Source organism: Orycteropus afer, unplaced genomic scaffold, assembly GCF_000298275.1.
Source record: "Orycteropus afer afer isolate SDZICR_OR568_19922 unplaced genomic scaffold, OryAfe1.0 scaffold00018, whole genome shotgun sequence".
Taxonomy (NCBI): Eukaryota; Metazoa; Chordata; class Mammalia; order Tubulidentata; family Orycteropodidae; genus Orycteropus; species Orycteropus afer.
Genome location: NW_006921605.1, coordinates 20023368 through 20042625, shown reverse-complemented (window position 1 = coordinate 20042625; position 19258 = coordinate 20023368). Strand labels below are relative to the sequence as shown.

Below are 19258 nucleotides of genomic sequence, written 5' to 3'. Positions count from 1 at the left end.
ACCTCCAAGCAGTGACTGAAGCCAGCAGATGCCTCTTGTCCATTTGTAGGAAGAGAGGAGAGGAGAGCAAAGAGAGGTAGAAACAGAAAGGAGGAGAAGAAAAGGAAGAAGAGAAAAAAGTGAAGAGAAAGAAGAAAGAGCGGTACTTGGGTGGCAGAGTTCCCCTTGAACTGTTTTATGGCAGCTTTGGTGGCTTGTCCACTGAAACCCTGGCTCACTTTCTGCTCATGACCTCCTGACATGAGTGGTGGTCAAATTCTAAGTTTCAAGGGTGTTCTGAGAATACATAAAGTCAAAGCATAACAGCCCCTGGCACAACCTTGAAGGAAGGGTACCCTGGCCTGGCAATGCTCTCTCCTGGCCTGGCCACAGAGAAGCATTTAATGAAGAAAGAAGTTGTTATGGATTAGACTGTGTGCCCCCAAAATATCAACCTGGCTGGGCCATGAGCCTCAGTATTAAATAATTATCCTCTGTTTTGTGCTCTAATGTAATTATTTCCTATGCTGTAAATTCTCACCTCTCTCATGATGTTAATGAGGCAGGATACAGTCTACAGGACTAGGTTGAGTCTTGAGTCAATCTCTTTTGAGATAAACCAAACCAAACTCACTACTGTTGAGTTGGTTCTGACTCATAGCGACCCTTCCTTGGGTTTCCGAGGTGGTATCTCTACTGAAGTAGATTGCCCAGTCTTCCTTCCGAGGAGTGGCTGGTAGGTTTGAACTGCCAGCCTTCTGGTGAGCAGTCAAATGCCTTAGGCACTAAGGTACCACTTAGCCACCAAGGTCCCTCTTTTGAGATATAAGAAAGATTAAACAAGTGAGCAGAGATCAGAGGGACCTACTACCACCAAGAAAGAAGAGCCAGGCGTGGAGCACATCCTTTGGACCCAGGGTCCCTAAGCTGAGAACCTCCTAGACCCAGGGTTAGATATATGCCAAGACACATGGAGATGTCCAAGGAATACCTTTTTCCTAAACTGTGAGTCAAAAGAGAGAGAAAGCCTTCCCCTAGAGCTAGCACCCTGAATTCAGAATTCTAGCCTCCTAAACTGTGAGAGAGTAAGTTTGTTAAAGCCATCTGCTTGTGGTATTTCTGTCACAGCAGCACTAGATAGCTAAGAAGTCCCTTGGGGTTCATGGATCTGACTTGACAATGACTGTGGTAGTTAAGGTTATGTATGAACTTGGCTGGGCCTGGTTTTGAGTGGCTGGGCAGCTGAATGTAGTTACTCCCCATGGTGAGATTGATAATTAACTCCATGGTGGACTCTACTAGAGCAGCTGACTAGCTGCTTTAGAGATGTGGTCGGCTTCCAGTATATAAGAAGCAACTTTGAGGAAGGTCTCCAGCTTTTGGCATGCTTGAACTCTGCATGTTGCCAAATCATTATTCAGCAGCCTGCCATATTGTCTGCTGATATTGGGACTGTTAATGGGACTTGAATCAATGGTCTGCTGTGTGGTTTGGTAGTATTAGGACTGTGCCATTTTATCTGTTGACCTCGGGCTTCTCAGCCTCAGCAGCCAGCAGTTTCCTGAGTGAAGAAAAGCCTCCAGCTTCAGTGGGCTGGGAGCAAGAGGCAGAGCTAAAGCCCCAAGTTGAGGGCTACCCAGCCCCTAGAGCGTGGCACTTTGAACTTGGACTTTTAGCCTCCAAACTATTCTGTAAGAGAATAAACTCCTCTTTGTTAAAACCATCCCATTTATGGTGTATTCCTGTCAGAGCAGCACTAGGTAACCAGAGCAGTAACCAAGTAAACTAGGACACTTGAGAAGTCAGCCAGTCCAGTGCCCTCGTTTTTCCATAAGGATGATTCCACTGAGCATTAAGGATGTTGCTAAGACTAGCCACCTGTTACTTGTAGAGCCAAAATTCTCTTTCTGCACCATGCAGCCTCCTAGAGCCCTGGTTTTCTTGTTAAAGAAAGGGAAGCCACCCATGATTCTTCTTGGTAAATACATTGTCAGTTCTCTAATGAAAAATGGTAATACATCAGAACTTCTATTTCTTTGGCAGTCTGTCTCCTCCAGCAGTCACACACATGCACACACTAACACATACACACACTGGCACTATTTACCATGGGCTCCAAAACAAAATACACAGAGAGGCCTCTCTTACGGTTTGATTGCTATTTAAACAGCTCTCCCATAGGGGAGGTCCAGGTTCTCATAGACCCTCCATGCTTGGGCAGTGGGCATGCCCATACATGATGCATTCCCAGTCTTAGCAACCTTGCTGGCTTCTATTTTAGGGGGGTAGATACCCATGGATACTCACTTATATGATCATTGATAACCATTTAATTACTACTTAAGTTTAATAGTAAACGATGTGATTATCACTTTTCAGCCAGACAGCCACTGTGTGTATGCCACAATTGCTAAGTCTTAGTCTTAGCAATGACAATCCCATATCCTACCAAGTGACCGTGAGGACCTCAGCAGATTGTACATCTAATAAGCAAAACTGCTAGGTTTTGAGGGCTGTTGCCAGATGGCTCCCGGTAAGAGCCAGACTTACCCTCTCTCTCGCAACCCGGCTGTAGTTGAGTCTCATTAGTTCTGCAAACCTCTGCTCATAGAGGTGAAGCAACAGCACCAGGTACAAGCCTGAATTCATCAGCTCATTTTGTGCCTAAATAAGGAAAAGAAAGCTCTTAAGTTCATGTGTAAAATATTAACGATCCAGATCGTGGGGTGGGGAACAAGGTCAAAAAGTGGGAAGAAATGGGACGAGAACTCGACCTCCAAGACAAGGCCTATCTGTGGAGGCCAGAGCATGGGGCGGGAAGAGATCCAGGGCAGAGGCCAGGGCGGCTGTCCTCCTTGGATTCTCACCACCTAGAGGAGGACGCTCTGACAAAGCACCGCTCTCCAGGCTCCATCTCGTTCCACAGACGTTTACTGAACAGTTAAATAGACAAAACTTTGTGTTGGGTGTTGTGGGGAACACAGGACCTGCTGGGACCCTGTAGTGTGTCGAAGGTGGCCCCCAATAAAGCTATGTCCATGTCCTGACCCAGGAACACGTGAATGTGGCCTTATTTGGAAAAATAAGATGTAGATGTAACTAAGGATCTTGAGATGACATCATCTTGGATTATCGGGGTGGACCCTAAATCCAGTGTCAGGCCTTTATAAGAAGAAGGCTGAAGGAGAGACTTGATTCAGGCAGAATCATGAGAAGCCCATGTGAAGACAGAGGCACGAAGACTGAAGTCATGATGCCCCCATCCAAGGAACACCTGGAGCCCCCAGGAGCTGTAAGAAGCAAAGACAGACTCTCCTCTAGAGCCAATGGGGGGAGCATAGCCCTCCTGATACCAGCCTTCTGGCCTCCAGACCTTGAGAGAATATAAGGGTCTGTTGTCTCAAGCCTCCCAGCTTGTGGTAATTTGTTATGGCATCTTAGGAAACTAATCGGTGTCCTGGGTGGTATGAACAGTTAATGTGTTCGGCTGCTATCTGTAAGATTGGAGGTTCAAGTTCATCCAGAGGAACCTCAGAAGACCTGATAATCTACTTAAAAAATCAGCCATCGGAAACCCCGTGGAGCACAATTCTGACACACACGAGTCGTCATGAGCTGGAAGCAACTGGTTTTACTGGTAGGGAACTAAGACGCATCATGTGATATAGGAGAGAGGCTCGTTCATAAGCAGCTCTAACACAAGCTGGATGTATCCAGGGCTGCAATGCAGATGGAGAAGGGAAGAAAGGTTGGTTGAGTATGACATGAAGGAAGGCTTCCTGGAGGAGGTGGTCCTTGGTGGCCCTGGCCAGATGGCAGAACTTTGGTAGATGGTGTGAGGGGTGTAGAGGGCCTTTCAGACAGAGTTGCTGCCAGCAAAGAGACAGGGGCAGAGAAAGTGTTCTGGACTTAAAACATGGTTGCCATGATCTGGGGAGACAGAACAGAGGAGTTTGGACTTCACCTTTACGTAACATGGTGCTGCTGATATCTTTGAGCAGAGGAGTAGACACAATGAGATGTATGTCTTAGAAAGGCAGACTTCTTTTGGTGGGAGGGTCTGAGGATGCGTTTTATCTTCCTAGATTCCTCATTTGCCCAGAGACAGAGCCCCAGGCCTTAGGTCTCTAAGTTCCTCTTTTTACAGCTGGGCCTAGTGATGGTCTCAGTGAAGGCCCCTGCCCCAGCCACTCTGTTGTCACTGAACCCCCAGAGAGCATCTATCTGCCCTGCAGGGTCTCAGGTGGTACTGTGGACCTCAGTGCCTTTGCTCATGCTCCTCCCATTTCAGGCTGTTGGCTTGTTTTCACGCACCTGTTTGAAATGCCCCTCTCCCCTCTTTTTCCCAGACCATACTCTTAATTTCCTTAATTTATGGCTGTCACAAAATTCACCTCCTTAGTGACCTCCCCATCACTCCAGTCATTCCTCTACTCCAGGACTCCTAATAAGCGTTTGTCTTTGTCTTCTATGTCATATCTCGTACTTGGTAATGTTTCTGCTTTTTGTTGAGGGGAGAGTTTATTTTTTTGTGCATCTTCCCAACAGGAGTGACATAGGGAGGTGCGTGCCATCTGGCTGACAATGCCTCCTCTGTCCTTGGCTCCCTTTGTTACACTGCAAGGCCTCACCCTTTGGACCCTTCACAGACCTCATTTGTCAGTGAATTAGTGGTATTAGTAAGGACTCCTCCCCCTCTGCAGAAGACAGGCAGACAGGGGAAGCTTCTCTAATCCCCCATCTGTCCTCATGCCCAGTCCCCGTGGTACAGCGTGGGGGTGCTCTGGGATGGGCCGGACGGTGCTCAGGCAGTGCAGGCCCCAGGGACTAACATTCCCAGCAGAGGCCATGGCCTTTTACATCACCCTTGGGAAAGGTCAAAGTTGTGTTTTCCCAGGAGACTCAAAGCTCGAACTTGAGCCAGTGGCCACTTCAGCACCTCATCTTCCTTCCTTCCACAGCAGTCCAGGCCCATGTCCCTGTTCCCATTAGATCAAGGGTAGCTCAGGAAGTTGGCACCCAGCACACCATTTCCGGGACAAAGTTGCTGCCAGAAGAGGTGCTGAAGTCCAGCAAGGCCCCATACACTGTTCCTCCTGGACCTGTGCCAGCTCGGGGATCTTGGTGACAGCAGGCCTGCAGGGTCACTGCTCACAGGGCCGCCTGCAACCTACTGACCTGCTCTTCCAGGCTCATGTGAGGAAGCCGAGCAGTGAGTGAGGCCTCCTATCTGTAGCCTCTGGCCATAGTTTCTGAGCTCGTTGGGCCTTAGCCTAGAGAGGAGATTGCCTGTTTTAATTTCTTCTGTTTTAATTACCTCCTGCCACCTTCTCACAAGTGAGTTGGTGCCTGCCACCTCCTTTGAGGTTGTGCGACAAGCTACCTCCTTTGGGAAGCCTTCCTCCTGTGCTTTGTAGCTCCTCCAACCAACCAAGCCTTGCTATTTGTTTGTTTTCTCAGCCACAGCATCTTCCCGCAGGCAGCCCTGCCTACTGGACTCTGGTTCTGTCCCCTGAGAGTCTTGCCTGTGACCCTTTTTGCGCACTTCAATCCCCATGCATAACGGCAAATCAATCAGCGAGGGAATGGCTGGGAACTATCAGGTTTGTCAAAACATTCAGGGGAAATCATTTACTTTTTATGACTCAATAAGGCCCAGAGGCATGCAGATGGGAAAATAGCCACTAATGTTTTCTGCAGATCATTTGAAAAGTCACTTCTAGCAGATTGTGTCTCTTCTCTGGTCTGTGGGAGGGGGCCTGTCACCCGGCACCATAAATCTCGCGGGCTGAGCTCCTTTACGTGTGCCCTTTGCGGGTTGTATGCGCCCGCAAAGCCAGGGATGCGCCACAAAGGGGCTTGGCCAGCCAATGGGAGTGGGTGTTTGCAACTCAGAGTCATGCTTTCTGCTCCCAGCTACAAGTGGGAGGGATCTGGTATCTGAGAGTGCCTCAGTGTTGGCTCTGCAGGGGCAAAATGAACTCGATTTCGGAGCGTTATTTATCAGAGCTACTCCAGACCAGTCTTGTCACATGCTGACTCCCACGCACGTTTCCCTTTTGTGCACCACAATGAAGGGGTGGGAGTGGGAGGAGAGGGTGGGAGTGGGAGGAGAGGGTGGGCGGCCTGACAAGGAGAAGGCATGTGACGCTGTGGACAAGAGCTGGGGAAAGAGCTCAGCCTGCCTGCCAGCTGTTTCTCCTCCTTTCCTCCTGCCTCCCCGCTTCATTTTGTTGACGTTCACTTTGGCCAAGAGATTGACTACTGATGGAAATTCTCAATGTCATCCACCAGAAGATGCTGACAGCTTGGCAGAACATCCCAGCAAAGTCTTCACAAATGTTTGAGAGCTGCTCCCAGGTTTGAGGGTGATTAGGTGACTGCATGTGTCTGAGGACATCTGCCCTTGGCTGGGATGGAGCAGGGCCAGGCCTGTGCTTCTGAGCAATGCCAGCCAGAGGCTTGCTGAGACCCTCCTCTGCTACATTGGAAAGATGGCAGGAGCACATCTTTATCACACGGTGGGCGAAGGGCTCCAGAAACTCATCTGACACAAAAAGTACTGTTACATAAGAGAGCCAGCCTGGAGCCATGGAATGCCATGACTTTGGGCAAAGAGTCTAAATTCCACAGGGCCAGTGACTCCATTTACAGAAGGGGAAAAGCATCCCAGCTCTTCCTGATTCCCCAAGGCATTATGGTAAAAGGAGCAAAGAGAAGTGGAAGCAGTATTTTACAAAGCAGAAACATCCTATGAGAAGCAGGAGTTAAAGACTGGATTCCGGGAAACCCACTGGGCATAAGATCTTCGAGGGCAAGGGCCAGGTCTGCCTCATTTGCTCCTGTGTGCCTGGTAGATAGTGTATGCTATGTATATAGTAACACATGGTGTTGAGTACGCAGAAGAAAGAATGAGAAAAAGAAGTGTAATTGTGGACCAAACCGTGGCCCATTCAAGAATGACCTTGGACTCTAGTCCAATTATAACATGCCTCAGAATCCCTGGGAAACCACGGGCCTGTTAAAATACACTGGCAGGACACGTCTACACCCATCAGTGAGTCTGGGGTGGGGACTAAGAATGCACATTTCTAACAAGTTCCCAAGTGATATTAATGCTACTGGTCTAGGGCCCACTGATCTTTAAGAACCACTGCTCTAAACTAAAGGCCAATGGTTAGTAGCTGCTGCCCAGAGGCCCAGAAGCCAACCAGGACAACATGCTCTGATTGAAGCCCCTCCGCACCCTCAGCGACCAGTCACAGTGCTGCAGGGCACCTGTGGGCGTGCGTCTGATCTGCGGTCTAAGATGTCTCAGATGTCACCCCCAACAGTCTTAAACACCTCTTCTGCAGACAAGGTTGGTCCTGAGACCAGGTCAGATCCCTCTGCAGATGTTCCCCCAGCTGCCTGCACATCTGTGTTCTAACCGAAGTACTTCACGGTTATGGCTCACTTACGGTCTCTTTGTTAGAAGTCAGCCAGCATGGCACCACGAGCACAGTGTCTGACACACAGTAGGCACTCAGTGAGTGTTTGAAGTTAGTTACCACCACCCACTGCTGCTCCTTCTTCGGCAAATCAGTCCCTTTATATTGGGGTGATGACAATTCCTGGTGGAAAAGTCTTTGTACCACACGAATTGACGACTGCCTTACAAAATGGTTCTAGTGCCATAGAAAAGGGCTGAGATTATTAAGAATACTGTTCCCCATCCTCAAAGAAGCAAATAATGGGATAGCAATGGATGGTGACATGGAGTACCATTCTTTGTAAAAAAAAAAATGACTCCCATCAGCCAATCAGCACATTTAGGAGTCACTTTCTCTGGAGTTGCCTTCGTGCCACTGCATGGGGTTGCTGCAGACCAAGCCAAGGAAGGAAAACTGTAATGTCAACTTTAATGCCTTTCTAGGAAATTGGGGCAAAAAATAAATAAGGAAAACAAAACACACACACACACACAAAGGCAGTTAAAATCTTATGTTATGGATATTTTACCACAGTATTTTCTACTATGGTAAAATAATACAACAAAAAATTCGATAAAATATGGATAACATAGAATTTTATATATTGTATAGTGATACCTGGCCCCATCCCAGACCAATTACATCAGAATTTCTTGGGTTGTGGTTTGGACATCAGTATTTTAATACACCAAAAAGAGAGAGAGAAGGGGAAAAAGACATTATGTTAAAAAAAAAAAAAGTTATTATTTCTGGATGGTTAATTTTGGAAAAGTTTTGCGTGTGTTTATGATTTATGTAATTAAATAAAAGCCAAAAAAGAAAAAAAAAAACATTTTAAAAAAAGTTGATTATACGAGAGCTGAGCTGAAAGCAGCCCTAGGCTATTCCCGGCCGTGTTCCTTTTCTTGCACAGCGTCTAGATTTGGCACCAGCCAACCCCCTTCTCGACAAGGGAACCAACTGGCAAAGAGTGAAGCACATTGTGAGTTGGTGAAGGAGGCTCAGACGAGCCAAGGTTTGGGAGTGAAGGGAAGGCCAAGGTCCTCAGAGGTACAGGTGCATAGATCAACTTCCAAGACCAGGCTGAGGGACCTGCCCAATGGAGCTTGTCCTCACAGGGAACTCCCCGTGTCTGGGATGAGAGGAAGTTTTGTTACATCCTAGAATCTTTATGTTAAACAACAGTTAGCTCAGTCTTTATCTGCAGAAAATTACTGAAGTCATCTAAGCCACACTTCTCTTGCCTCTCGAGTTTAGCTCAGCTGTTAGCAAACAGACTCGATAAAATTCACAACAGGCCATGAGGACAATCAGAACTGCTGGGAGAGTGTGAGCGCTCAGCTGCTTTCTATCAGCAGATAAACATTGCACATTGGGCCTTGGGACATTGTTCTCACACCAGGGTGGGTCCGTCAATCTAGTCTCCACCTGTGATTATAATGAAGGGCATTTTCAAAAGGCTTTGATGGCCTGTCAACTTCTCACTGAAACTAATTTAAAATCTTTCCTACTTCCATGTAGAATAATTACCATGCTGGATATTTTCCATTTTCCCCTCCAGAGCTACTTTCTAGCCTGCTCTGTGTCCTGGAGGCTGACCTCCATGGATTATATCAACTAGGCTCCCTTGTCCTCTGGTTTCCTGTTGGGTTTGGCCAATGGGAGGCACTGGCAGGAGACCAGAGGGTGGGAGGAGAGAGGCGGGGGTATTTGTTCCCACTGTTTCCTCTCTGCCTGGCAGTGGATGGTAGGGCTGCTCTCCTCCACTGAAGACCACGTGCTGTTGGCTGACCCTCTCTACAGCTACAGTCCTCCCCCCAATCCAGAAACTGCCCGTCTCATTTCAGGACTATGGGGGGCGGTGGTGGTGGTGGTCATCATCACTGTGGTGGTCACATGCTGGTCCCAGAGGGCTTCACCATTCCTCATTGGTTTCTCTTAATGCCAACATTTTTGCCCTTCACTCACTGCTCATCAGGCATCTCATTTGAGCATGCCATCCCCTACTTCCTGTTCTGTTGTTGTTGTTATTTGCCATCGAGTCGGCCCCGACTCATAGCGGCCCCTCCTTGGGTTTCCAAGGCAGTATCACTAGGGAAGTAGATTGCCCAACCTTCCTTCTGAGGAGTGGCTGGTGGGTTTGAACCGTCAGCCTTCTGGTTAACAGTCAAGTGCCTTAGGTACTATGCTACCAGAGCATCCACTTCCTGTTCTAACTGACACAATTACTTTCACAGTTTTTTCTAGAATGGGCTTGTGGCTGGTTGTCTCAGCTAGGAGGATGCAATGAGGCCAAGAATATGGGTATGACTCTTGGCTTTGTTTGTTCAATGGTGGTCTCTAGCCTGGTTTAGCTTTCTTCCTTGAGTGCCAAAGAGACTACACTTCTTTGTGGCTGTAATATGGCAGCTGATATTTACTGAGAGCCTTCTCTCGACAAACACTGCATTATGGGATGTACTTGTGGCTTTTCCTACCTCCAGCCTGCCCCCTTCCCACAGATGAGAGAACTGAGGTCCAGAGAGTTTACGTAGCTTCCCTGGGGTCACACAGCAACCTTGGGGAAGGAACTAAGATCTAGGTTCAGATCTTATTCAAAGATGTGTGTGTGCTTTGCAGTGGGCCAGATTGCCTCTGGTTACCTGAGTGCAGAGATTTTAGTACAACTGCAAGAATTTGCTGTCAGTGGCCCAATACTATAAATATTACTGTTTATAGTAAAGGGACAATATATGGGAGCAGCAGCTTGGCAGCAGTAGAACACTCTGAAAATTCTTGAGACCTAAGGGGACCTGTATTAGGCACGGCACCCCTGGGATTGATGGCATTTGTGATGTGTGCACCCATTCTGGCAGGGTGTGGTAACCCAGCCTCACCTAGACATATTCTCCTCAGCAAGCCTGACAGGATCTGTCTCCTGAAATGCCCTGTGTGTTGAGATGACCACACAGGCTGTGTCTGTACGCTGCCTGGTACCTGACCTCAGACACTCAGAATGGCTGGTTCCTTGCAGTGTTTTGACCCCCAGGATGGGAGCTGTTTCTGCTTCCCATCTCAGCTCTCAGTGTCTTGGGAACACAACTGACTGATGAGAGACCCTCAGGCCTCAAAAACAGACTCAAAAATACTGAATTTATTTCTCAGGAAATGTGCACGCTCTTTCTCTCTCTCCTTTTTTTTTTTTTTTTGCCAACTTCCTGAGGCCCAGTCTCTGCAGTTCTGCAATGCTGGTTTAACATTATGTCCAATTCACCAAGCTTGCTAATTGAACTGTTTAAATCCCCTCTTGTCTTATCATTTTTTGGCTCTACATCTAGCAGCCCTCATCAAAAAAAAAAAAAAAAAGAAAAAAAGAAACTGCAGAATTGCCCAGAATCACATAGATCATTTTGACACAGCTTTGTTTTTTACTGAAAAAAAAAAAAAAAAAATATGGATACAACTAATGATCTGAGATGATCTGAAGTAGAAGTGACATTTTGATTGTTGACGATGATTTTATAGTTTTAAAATTGTGCGCTTTATAGTCATGACTGTTAGTCATCTTTTCTAATTATGTTATAAGGAAGGGCAGTCTTAAATTATAATAGTAACGATGGGCAATTTTTATTTGAAAATATTTATTGACTTATTATGCGCAAGGCATCTTCTAGACCAGCACTGTCCAATGGAAATAGAATGTGAACCAGAAATGCCAATCACATCTGTGACCCAAAAATGTCTAGTAGCCACATTAAAAAAAGTGGGAACAAAGAAAAAAGGTGAAATTAATTTTAACAATCTATTTTATTTAAAGGAGCTCTGGTAGCATAGTACCTAAGGCACTTGACTGCTAACCAGAAGGCTGGTGGTTCAAGCCCACCAGCCACTCCTTGGAAGGAAAGTTAGGCAATCTACTTCTGTAGAGAATACCACCTTGGAAACCCAAAGAGGGGTTGCTATGAGTCAGATCCGACTCGACGGCAGTGAGTTTGGTTTTTTTGGTTTTTAGAAGCCTGGCGGGTATTTCCCACAGCACATCTCAGTTAGCTGCAGTCACATTTCAGGTGCTTAGTAGCCGCACGTGGCCTGTGACTTCTGTCTGCTGTCCTGCAGCTCTATAGGGAAGATGGTTTGCCTGACGATCGGGTGATGAACTATTACCCCGGCATAAATCACCACCCACCCTCTCCCTCACCTAAAGTTAACTAACTCTATTCACAGTATTAGAACTATAATCCAAATGCCCCAGGAGAGTAAATTCACTAGATGTTAAAGAGCACCCAGCAGGCAAACAGTTAACGTGCTCAGCTACTAACCAAAGTCTCTGAAGGCTTGAATCCACCCAGAGGTGCCTTGGAAGAACACCTGGTGATCTCCTTCTAAAAACCGAGCCTCTGACCTTCTCATGGAGCACAGGTCTAATCCAACACACATGGGGCCATGTGAATCGGAGCGGATTCAACAGCGACTGGGCCTGGTAGGCACTGAACTCATGTTTCTTAACTTTGAGTAAAGCATTTAGTTCCTTAACCCAGAATCACTTGATATGTAAATTGGGATCCATCTCCAACCTGACTTCTTGTTTTGCTCTTATTGCTATTAAACTGTTGTTGTGTGTTGTCAAGGTTAACAAAAAAAAAACAAAACAGACTTGCAGTCATCGAGTCAATTCCGACTCATAGTGACCCCCTGTGTTCAAGTCCTCCAGGTCGACCAGCAGGCCTTGCTTCACATGTCCCATGTTTTCACAGCACCTAGATCTGCTCCCTAAGGGTTGCGGTTCAAACCCACCAGCTAATCTGTAGGAGGAAGATAAGGCAGTCTACTTCTGTAAAGATTTAGAGCCTTGGAAACCCAATGGAGGTCGCTATGAGTCGGGATCAACTCCATGGCAGTGGGTTACATTTTCACAGAAGCACACTGCCTCATCTTTCTCCCCCAGAGCAGCTGGTATGTTTTGGTTAACATTCAAATACTTAACCACTGTGCAACCAGAGCTTCTTAAGATTCATAAAACCAAAAACTCCAAACTCACCGCGTTCAAGCCGGATCCAACTCATAGTGACCCCTTGTTGGGTTTCTGAGGTGGAATCACTACGGAAGTAGATTGCCCAACCTGCCTTCCAAGGAGCGGCTGGTGGGTTTGAACCGTCAGCCTTCTGGTTAGCAGTCAAGTGTCTTAGGCACTACACCACCAGAGTCCCCTTAAATTATTTCAGCTTAAACTTAAATTTTATCATGGAACTTGCTAGACTTTGCTAGGTCTTTGTATCCAACTGGCCACTGCAGCTTCCTATTTTTGCCCCTGACAGCAACCTGGGTGACCTCAACCCAAGATGATCAAGACTTTCTAATTCTTCAAAGTTCTAATTTAGTGGCAGAGCTTGTCAAAGATGTGAGCTCAAAGGACATTCTCTCACACCACACAAGGCCGTCCACATTCCTGAAGCCGGGGAAAGTGAGTTTGTTCCCACCTGGTATTTCTGGCCAGCGGAGAAGGTCGAGTGGGCGGGCGCGTTCTTACCCGGGACTGCTGGTGCTTCTGGTAGAACTCGTTCATGTCCAGGTCCTCCAGGTCGACCAGCAGGCCTCGCTTACACATTTCACATGTTTTCACAGCACTTAGGTCTGCTCCTTAAATTAGATAAAGAATCATATGTTACATATAACCCTGGATCTGTTTGTGTTGACATTTTGGACAGGAAATATTTTGAGAGAGAACTTGTATGTGTGTGTGTGTGTGTGTGTGTGTTATGAATTCTGAGCATCAGTGACCTTCATTTCAAGCCAGCCATCTTCTGTAGAAAATAACCTTGAGTCTGAGATCCAACAAATACTCTTTGTAATCATTTTCATTATTATGCAGCTTCATGTATGTGAAATTTCCATGACTTTTAAACAACAAAAAGTAAGGTCTTGCTTTCTATTAAATATATACACAATGGCTCATAAAATTGGAATTGCTATGTGAGCTCTGAGTCTGTAACATAGATGCTTGCAAAAAGAATGAACACTGGGCTCATGCTATTTTTTCTTTCTGACCTAACATACATCCAAGGAAATAAATCTGCGAGCACTAAACGGATGAGAGAAGCTTTCTTTGACCTGTGGCCTAAAAATCTGCCTTTGTTCCTCCTGCCCAGGCGACACTCCCACTTGAGAAAAGTGAGGGAGCCAGTGGCTAGGTGTGGGGAGTGGTTATAACAGTGTCCAGGGCCAGGACTCAGCTGAGCTCAGCCTCATTTGGGAAAAGAAACATGAGAAGGCTTCCTTTGTTGCTGGGTTATTTCTGTTCGTGTGTTAAAACGGGCATCCCACATCAGCATTTTTCCCCACTTGCAAATTTTTTTTCCCAATACAAAAGTGGAGGATGTAGCATCCTGGCTGTATGTCCCCACAAAGGCTCTGTGGTACACTTTTTCTCTAATTAGTTGTTGCACTTTGGCTAATGAAGTACTGGTGTTTATTTCACGCATTAGAATATAGAAGATTAATTCATTATCTTCCTTTATTTGGTAAAGATAGGGCGTGTGCAGTTTTATAGCCCAGTTCTATCTTTCTCCACTAGGGACATAAAAAAAATTGTAAAGGAGAGACTTCAAAGGACAAGGCTACACCTTGATCCCTTATCTGTAGTTTGTTTGTTTGACTTTTCTTTTTTAGCATCTTTTCCATAATGCAATAGGCTACTGAACGTCCCATGTCGAACCCTGCTGAACATACCCACACCAGCATCAGCATGCACAAGCATTTAGCTATACTTTCATCCTACGTTTGGTGAGTACTTTTTTCTGTGCTAGATGCTTCCAAAACCAAACCCACTGCCAGTAAGTCGATGCAGACTCAGTGCCCCTTTAGGACAGAGTAGAACTGCCCCATAGGGTTTCCAAGGCTGTGAATCTTTAAGAAGCAGACTGGCTCATGCTTCTCCCGTGGAGCTGCTGGTGGATTGGAACCAGAAATTTCTAGTAAGACAAAGTACTTCAGGGCAGACTCAGTAACAATGTAGGTCTGCTTGTTTCTTCACTGAGTGCACGGCTTGGCCTGTGAAGGCACGGTTCCGCATCGTGTGCGGGCAGTGGTCTTACACTCTCAAGCTAGGGGAGGTGCTTCGTGGAGAAGGAGCTCTGGGAGGCGGCAATTTACACAATTTCCCGCACCTGGCATTTCTCTGCCTTGGTGAGAGCACAGCAACATCCATGGGGACACGGCCACGCTCTAGGTCTCCCAGGCAGCCTGGAACGGCGATAACCAAGCGCCAGAACGAGGGAGAGGCGAGAGATGGGGTCTGGCCATGCCGGAAAGTTTCCTGAGAGGCGTGTCGCAAAGACAGCAGCTATTTTCCAATCGAGTAGCTCTTTGCATGCAAGTGCTGGGTTTTTTTTTCCCCCCGTTAAAGTTGTTCTCATTTCTAGAAGCATGTTTTAAAGAAACCTCCTATACTCTGCCAAGAAAATCACAGCAGACCTGCTGATGTGGCTATATTTAGGCTTTAACTTCTGCAGGGAGTTGAGAAGGGGCTTCACGCCCAGTTCTAAGTTCTGTTAGAGAGAGCTGACAAACCAGCACACGGAACTCTTCATCGACGACAGCTCTGGAGAACCCCAGCCGCTCTCCTCTCTCGCCCCACTGCACAGAGGCAGCTTTGCTCCGTTCCTGAGGCGGCCTCCTTCGCGCCTCCCTTCACAAAGCTGCGGCAGTGGGTATGTTCTGGGCTTCCAGCACCGAGTTATTTTTGCCACGTGTCTGCTAGCTGGGCCTGGCTGCGTGTGCTTTGTGGAGGGTCCGCTACTGACCCCGCTTCCCCTCTTCCCTTTCTCCTGGGAGGTGATGCTGGCATCTCTGCTCAGGCCTCAAGCGGGGCAGGATTCAATAGCATAAGGTTCCGGATTCTTCTCTCAGACTTGAAAAAGAATCATTTCTGCCCGTAATGCAAAGAAAGCATTTAGAGCCCGCGGACTGCTGCCTCAAGGCCGTGAGCAGAAACGCCGGACTCCACCACGTTCCCCCAGTTTCTGCGGTCAGGGCTCTGGGCCCCACACCGATGTCTCCTAATAATTATGTGTCGTTGTACGTTTGCCGCGTTCCTTCCCCACCTACCTGATGTTATTTTCACTTGCAGCCACTTTTTCAGGCACTCTTGATGAACAAACTGCAGGCTTCCCACACAGCCGCAGGGCTCCAGGAGGGGGTTGTTGGGGGACCCCCCGGCTATCTGGCAGATGCGACACGCGTCTCCCTCCTCCTCGGAGTCCTCCTCCAGCAGACTAAACGGAAAACAAGCCCCCGTGACCAGGCGTTTACACGTTTGCAGTTTCCACAAACACCTATTCCCAGGGTGTTAGTGGGGGAAAGATGAGAGAGCAGTCCCCTAATCCTGTACCCACCACAGCTTCCGAGGCTCGCCCACTGGTCCCTATGATCCCACCAAACAGTCCTCCCAGTCTGGTTGTTGGTAAAGGTGCAGCAATTCTGACACCAGGCTCCTTGGCTGTTACCGATACTTGTGGGTGACTGCGGGAACCAGCTGTGCTGTTCGATCAGCCTAGAGGTGTGGGAAAGGGCCTTCCTCTCAGCATAGCCACCACGAGGAAGTTGTGAGCGCGTGTGTGTATGGGGACGAGCACAGAGATTTGTGGTCAGGGGTCCTGGGTTTGAGGTCTGCCCCTGAAACCTGTGAGTTGTGTAACCTTGGACAGGTTACTTAAACTTTCTTAATTGAGTTACTGGACTTTGCTCCTCTGTAAAATCAAGGTCATCATGATGATAATTCTACTACTACTGACTTCACAGGGTGGTGGACAGACTGGCTGCAATGGGGGTTGTGAACTTGTTTTGCAAACTGTAACCTGTACCCAATGTCTGGTAAAATGTTGCATATTAAGAAGAAAAGAAAAAACAAAAAACCAGTTCCTTGGAGTCACTTCAGACTCCTGGCAACCCCACGTATGTCAGAGTAGAACTATGCTCCAGGGGGTTTTCAGTGGCTGTTTTAGGAAGCAGATTGCCAGACCTTCCTTCTGAGTGCCTCTGGGAGGGCCCTGAATGCCAGCGTTCCAGTTAGCACCTGTTTGCATCACCTGGGCCATGACGTCACTATTGGTTTGGATGAATGATGAACCCAGACGTGAGCTTCCCAGTAACACACACTTGCCAGCACATTCTGTCAACATTCCAGAATGTAAGCTGCTGAAGTCTGATAAAGATGGATTTCATGAAAATGTAAGCACATGTATTCATGTCTAATAAATGGCGGTGAGGACTAGCTGGTTGATATTCATGCAAGGAGGCTTTGAAGAAGCCTTTGACGAGTTATTTGCAAAAGCGGATTTTTAATTTTATTCTTCAGAATTATCTTGGGACTGGGGACTGCCTGGTCAAGGAAAGGAAACTGGCTAGAGACTGAAATCAAAGGAGAGGAAGAAATGAATGTTGCTCTGGAGAGAGAAGTACACTCTCTGTTTCTTAAGCGACTTTCTTCCCCAAGAAAGGGCAGGTCAGTGAAAAGCAGCAGAATTAAGGAGCTTTTCATTATGGAGATCTTGAATATTTAAAAACTATTTTCAGTATTGGAAATGGTGAGATTGCAAATATGAAAACTTTCCGGATGAGCAATTTGACAATATACATTAAAAGCCTTAAAAATGTACATTTTCTTTCCTCAGCAATTACACATTTAAGAAGTTATTCTGATTAATTGATTATAAATATGCTCAAAAAGGAGACTAATCAAATTACAAGTTACATTCAATATAAATTAAGCAGTCCTTAAAGAAAACTTGTATAACACTGTAAGGTCAGAACTAATAATGGGTTGAAAAGGAAGAAGTTAAACTCTTATTATTCGCAGTTCAAATTATTTTCCACATAGCAAACCCCAGATAATTTACAGACAAAACAGTCCAGTTAAAAAGAGGGCTTCACAAGAATACAGAAAAAATACACAGCCAATTGCATTTCCATACACCAGCAATAGTTAAAATGATAACACTTTTAAAAAAACTGTCATTTGGGTGAAAGTTTACAGAGCAAATTCATTTTCCAAAAATTATGATTTTAATAACAAATAAAGTACTTAGGGATTTCCATTGAGTTGGTTCTGTCTCCTGCAATTCCATATGTGTTGGAATTAGAACTGTGCTCTGTAGGAGTAAACCAAACAAAATATGTGCAAGATTTTTATAAAGAAAACCACAAAATGACATTGAAAAGGCATTAAAGAAGACATAAATGAGAGATGCACCAAGTTTTTGGAAGGAAGAGTATCTCAACGATGTCGATAAACCACTGCCATCAAGTCAATTCCGACTCATAGTGACCCTATAGGACACAGCAGACCTGCCCCATAGCATTTCCAAGGCAGTAATCTTTATGGAGGCAGACTGCCTCTTATCTTTCTCCTGCAGAGTGGCTGGTGGGTTTGAACTGCCAACATTTTGGTTAATAGCCAAATATGTTAACCACTACGCCACCAGAGCACCTTCAAAGATGTCAACATGTCCCAAAATTATCTCTAGATTCAATGAATTTCCAATAAAAACCTCCAAAAGCTGATTCTTAAATGTATATATTGTTGTTATGTGCCGTCGAGTCAAACCTGACTCATAGTGACCCCTCCTTGGGTTTCCGAGGCAGTATAGTCACAGACAATTAATTAAAGGAGAACAAAGTGGAGAGGGAGGCTTTGTATCATCAATCATGAAGACATAAAATTGCAGACATTAAGATGGTGTGGTACTGAATTAGGGAAAGAGAAAAAGACAATGGAATAAAATAAGAGCCTTGAAACAGACCTACACATTTATAGGCGTGTTATATGTGACAGAAGTGGCCCCGCACACCAGTGGGGAAAGATTCCCGGGGCAATTTCTCCTTATGGTATTCATAAGGGAGAAAAATAAATCTTACCTCATACCACATTTTAAAAGTCAATTCTCATTTGAGTCTAAAATCTACTTCACATTAAGTACCAAATGTGTGCCATAAAACTAGAGATTCTAGAAGAAAATATGAGGACTATCATGATGACCTCAGGTTGGAAAGGATGTCTTAATCAAGACAACATCTAAATCACAATCCATAAAGAAGATTAATACATGTGACTACATTAAACTTAAGAATTTACTTTCATCGTAAGACATTTTAAAGAAAGAAAAGACAAACTACAAACTGGGAAGGACATTTTTAACCGTAACTGTTAAAGGAGTAGATTGCTAGCCAGAATATATCAAGGACTGCTAAAATAAATAAGACAGATGTTCTCAAAGAACAGTAGGCCAACAACATAAATAAATTTTCACAGAAGAAGGAACACAAATGGTCATTTAACATTGAAAAGATGTTTAACCTTAAGATGCAACTATTGGTCTCTCCTTGTCCAGAGCAAAGAAGATCAAAGATGCATGGAAATAGTCCAAAGGACTAACGGACCACGAAAACCTCAGCCTATCTGACCCTGTGACTAGAACAACAAGATGGCGCCCAGCTACCAATGCCAACCACTCAGGGATCAAAATTAGAGATCCTGCATAGAGTGGGAGAGAAAAAAATGTTAAACAAAATTTTGAAAACATAAAAAAGACCAGGTTTACTGGTCAGATAGAGACTGATGGAACCCACAAGCTTATGGTCCTGAGTCACCTGTCAGGCCTGGCATTGAACTTACTCATGTGGTTTAACTCTCAGCCAAACAACTATATCAGGGAAATGCAACTCCTTAGGACAATCAACCATGGGGGGTCAGAAGGGCAGCATTTGCACAGGAAGTAAGGTGGGGAGGCAGGAACAGAGGCAAGAAGGACACAGGGAAAGGGTAACCATGGGGA

The 19258-nt window shown here is 46.0% G+C and overlaps 1 protein-coding gene across 1 annotated transcript in view; it reads right to left on the bottom strand.

Moving 5' to 3' along the window:
- The window catches only part of MARCHF10 (membrane associated ring-CH-type finger 10), a 95447-nt gene that overhangs the window by 6632 nt on the left and 69557 nt on the right, over window positions 1–19258 (bottom strand). The window contains exons 6-8 of the mRNA XM_007959915.1: window positions 15534–15700; window positions 12958–13067; window positions 2530–2643 (exon numbers count right to left, since the gene is read on the bottom strand). Coding sequence (XP_007958106.1) covers window positions 2530–2643; window positions 12958–13067; window positions 15534–15700 — 391 coding nt within the window. The remainder of the gene's footprint in view (window positions 1–2529; window positions 2644–12957; window positions 13068–15533; window positions 15701–19258) is intronic.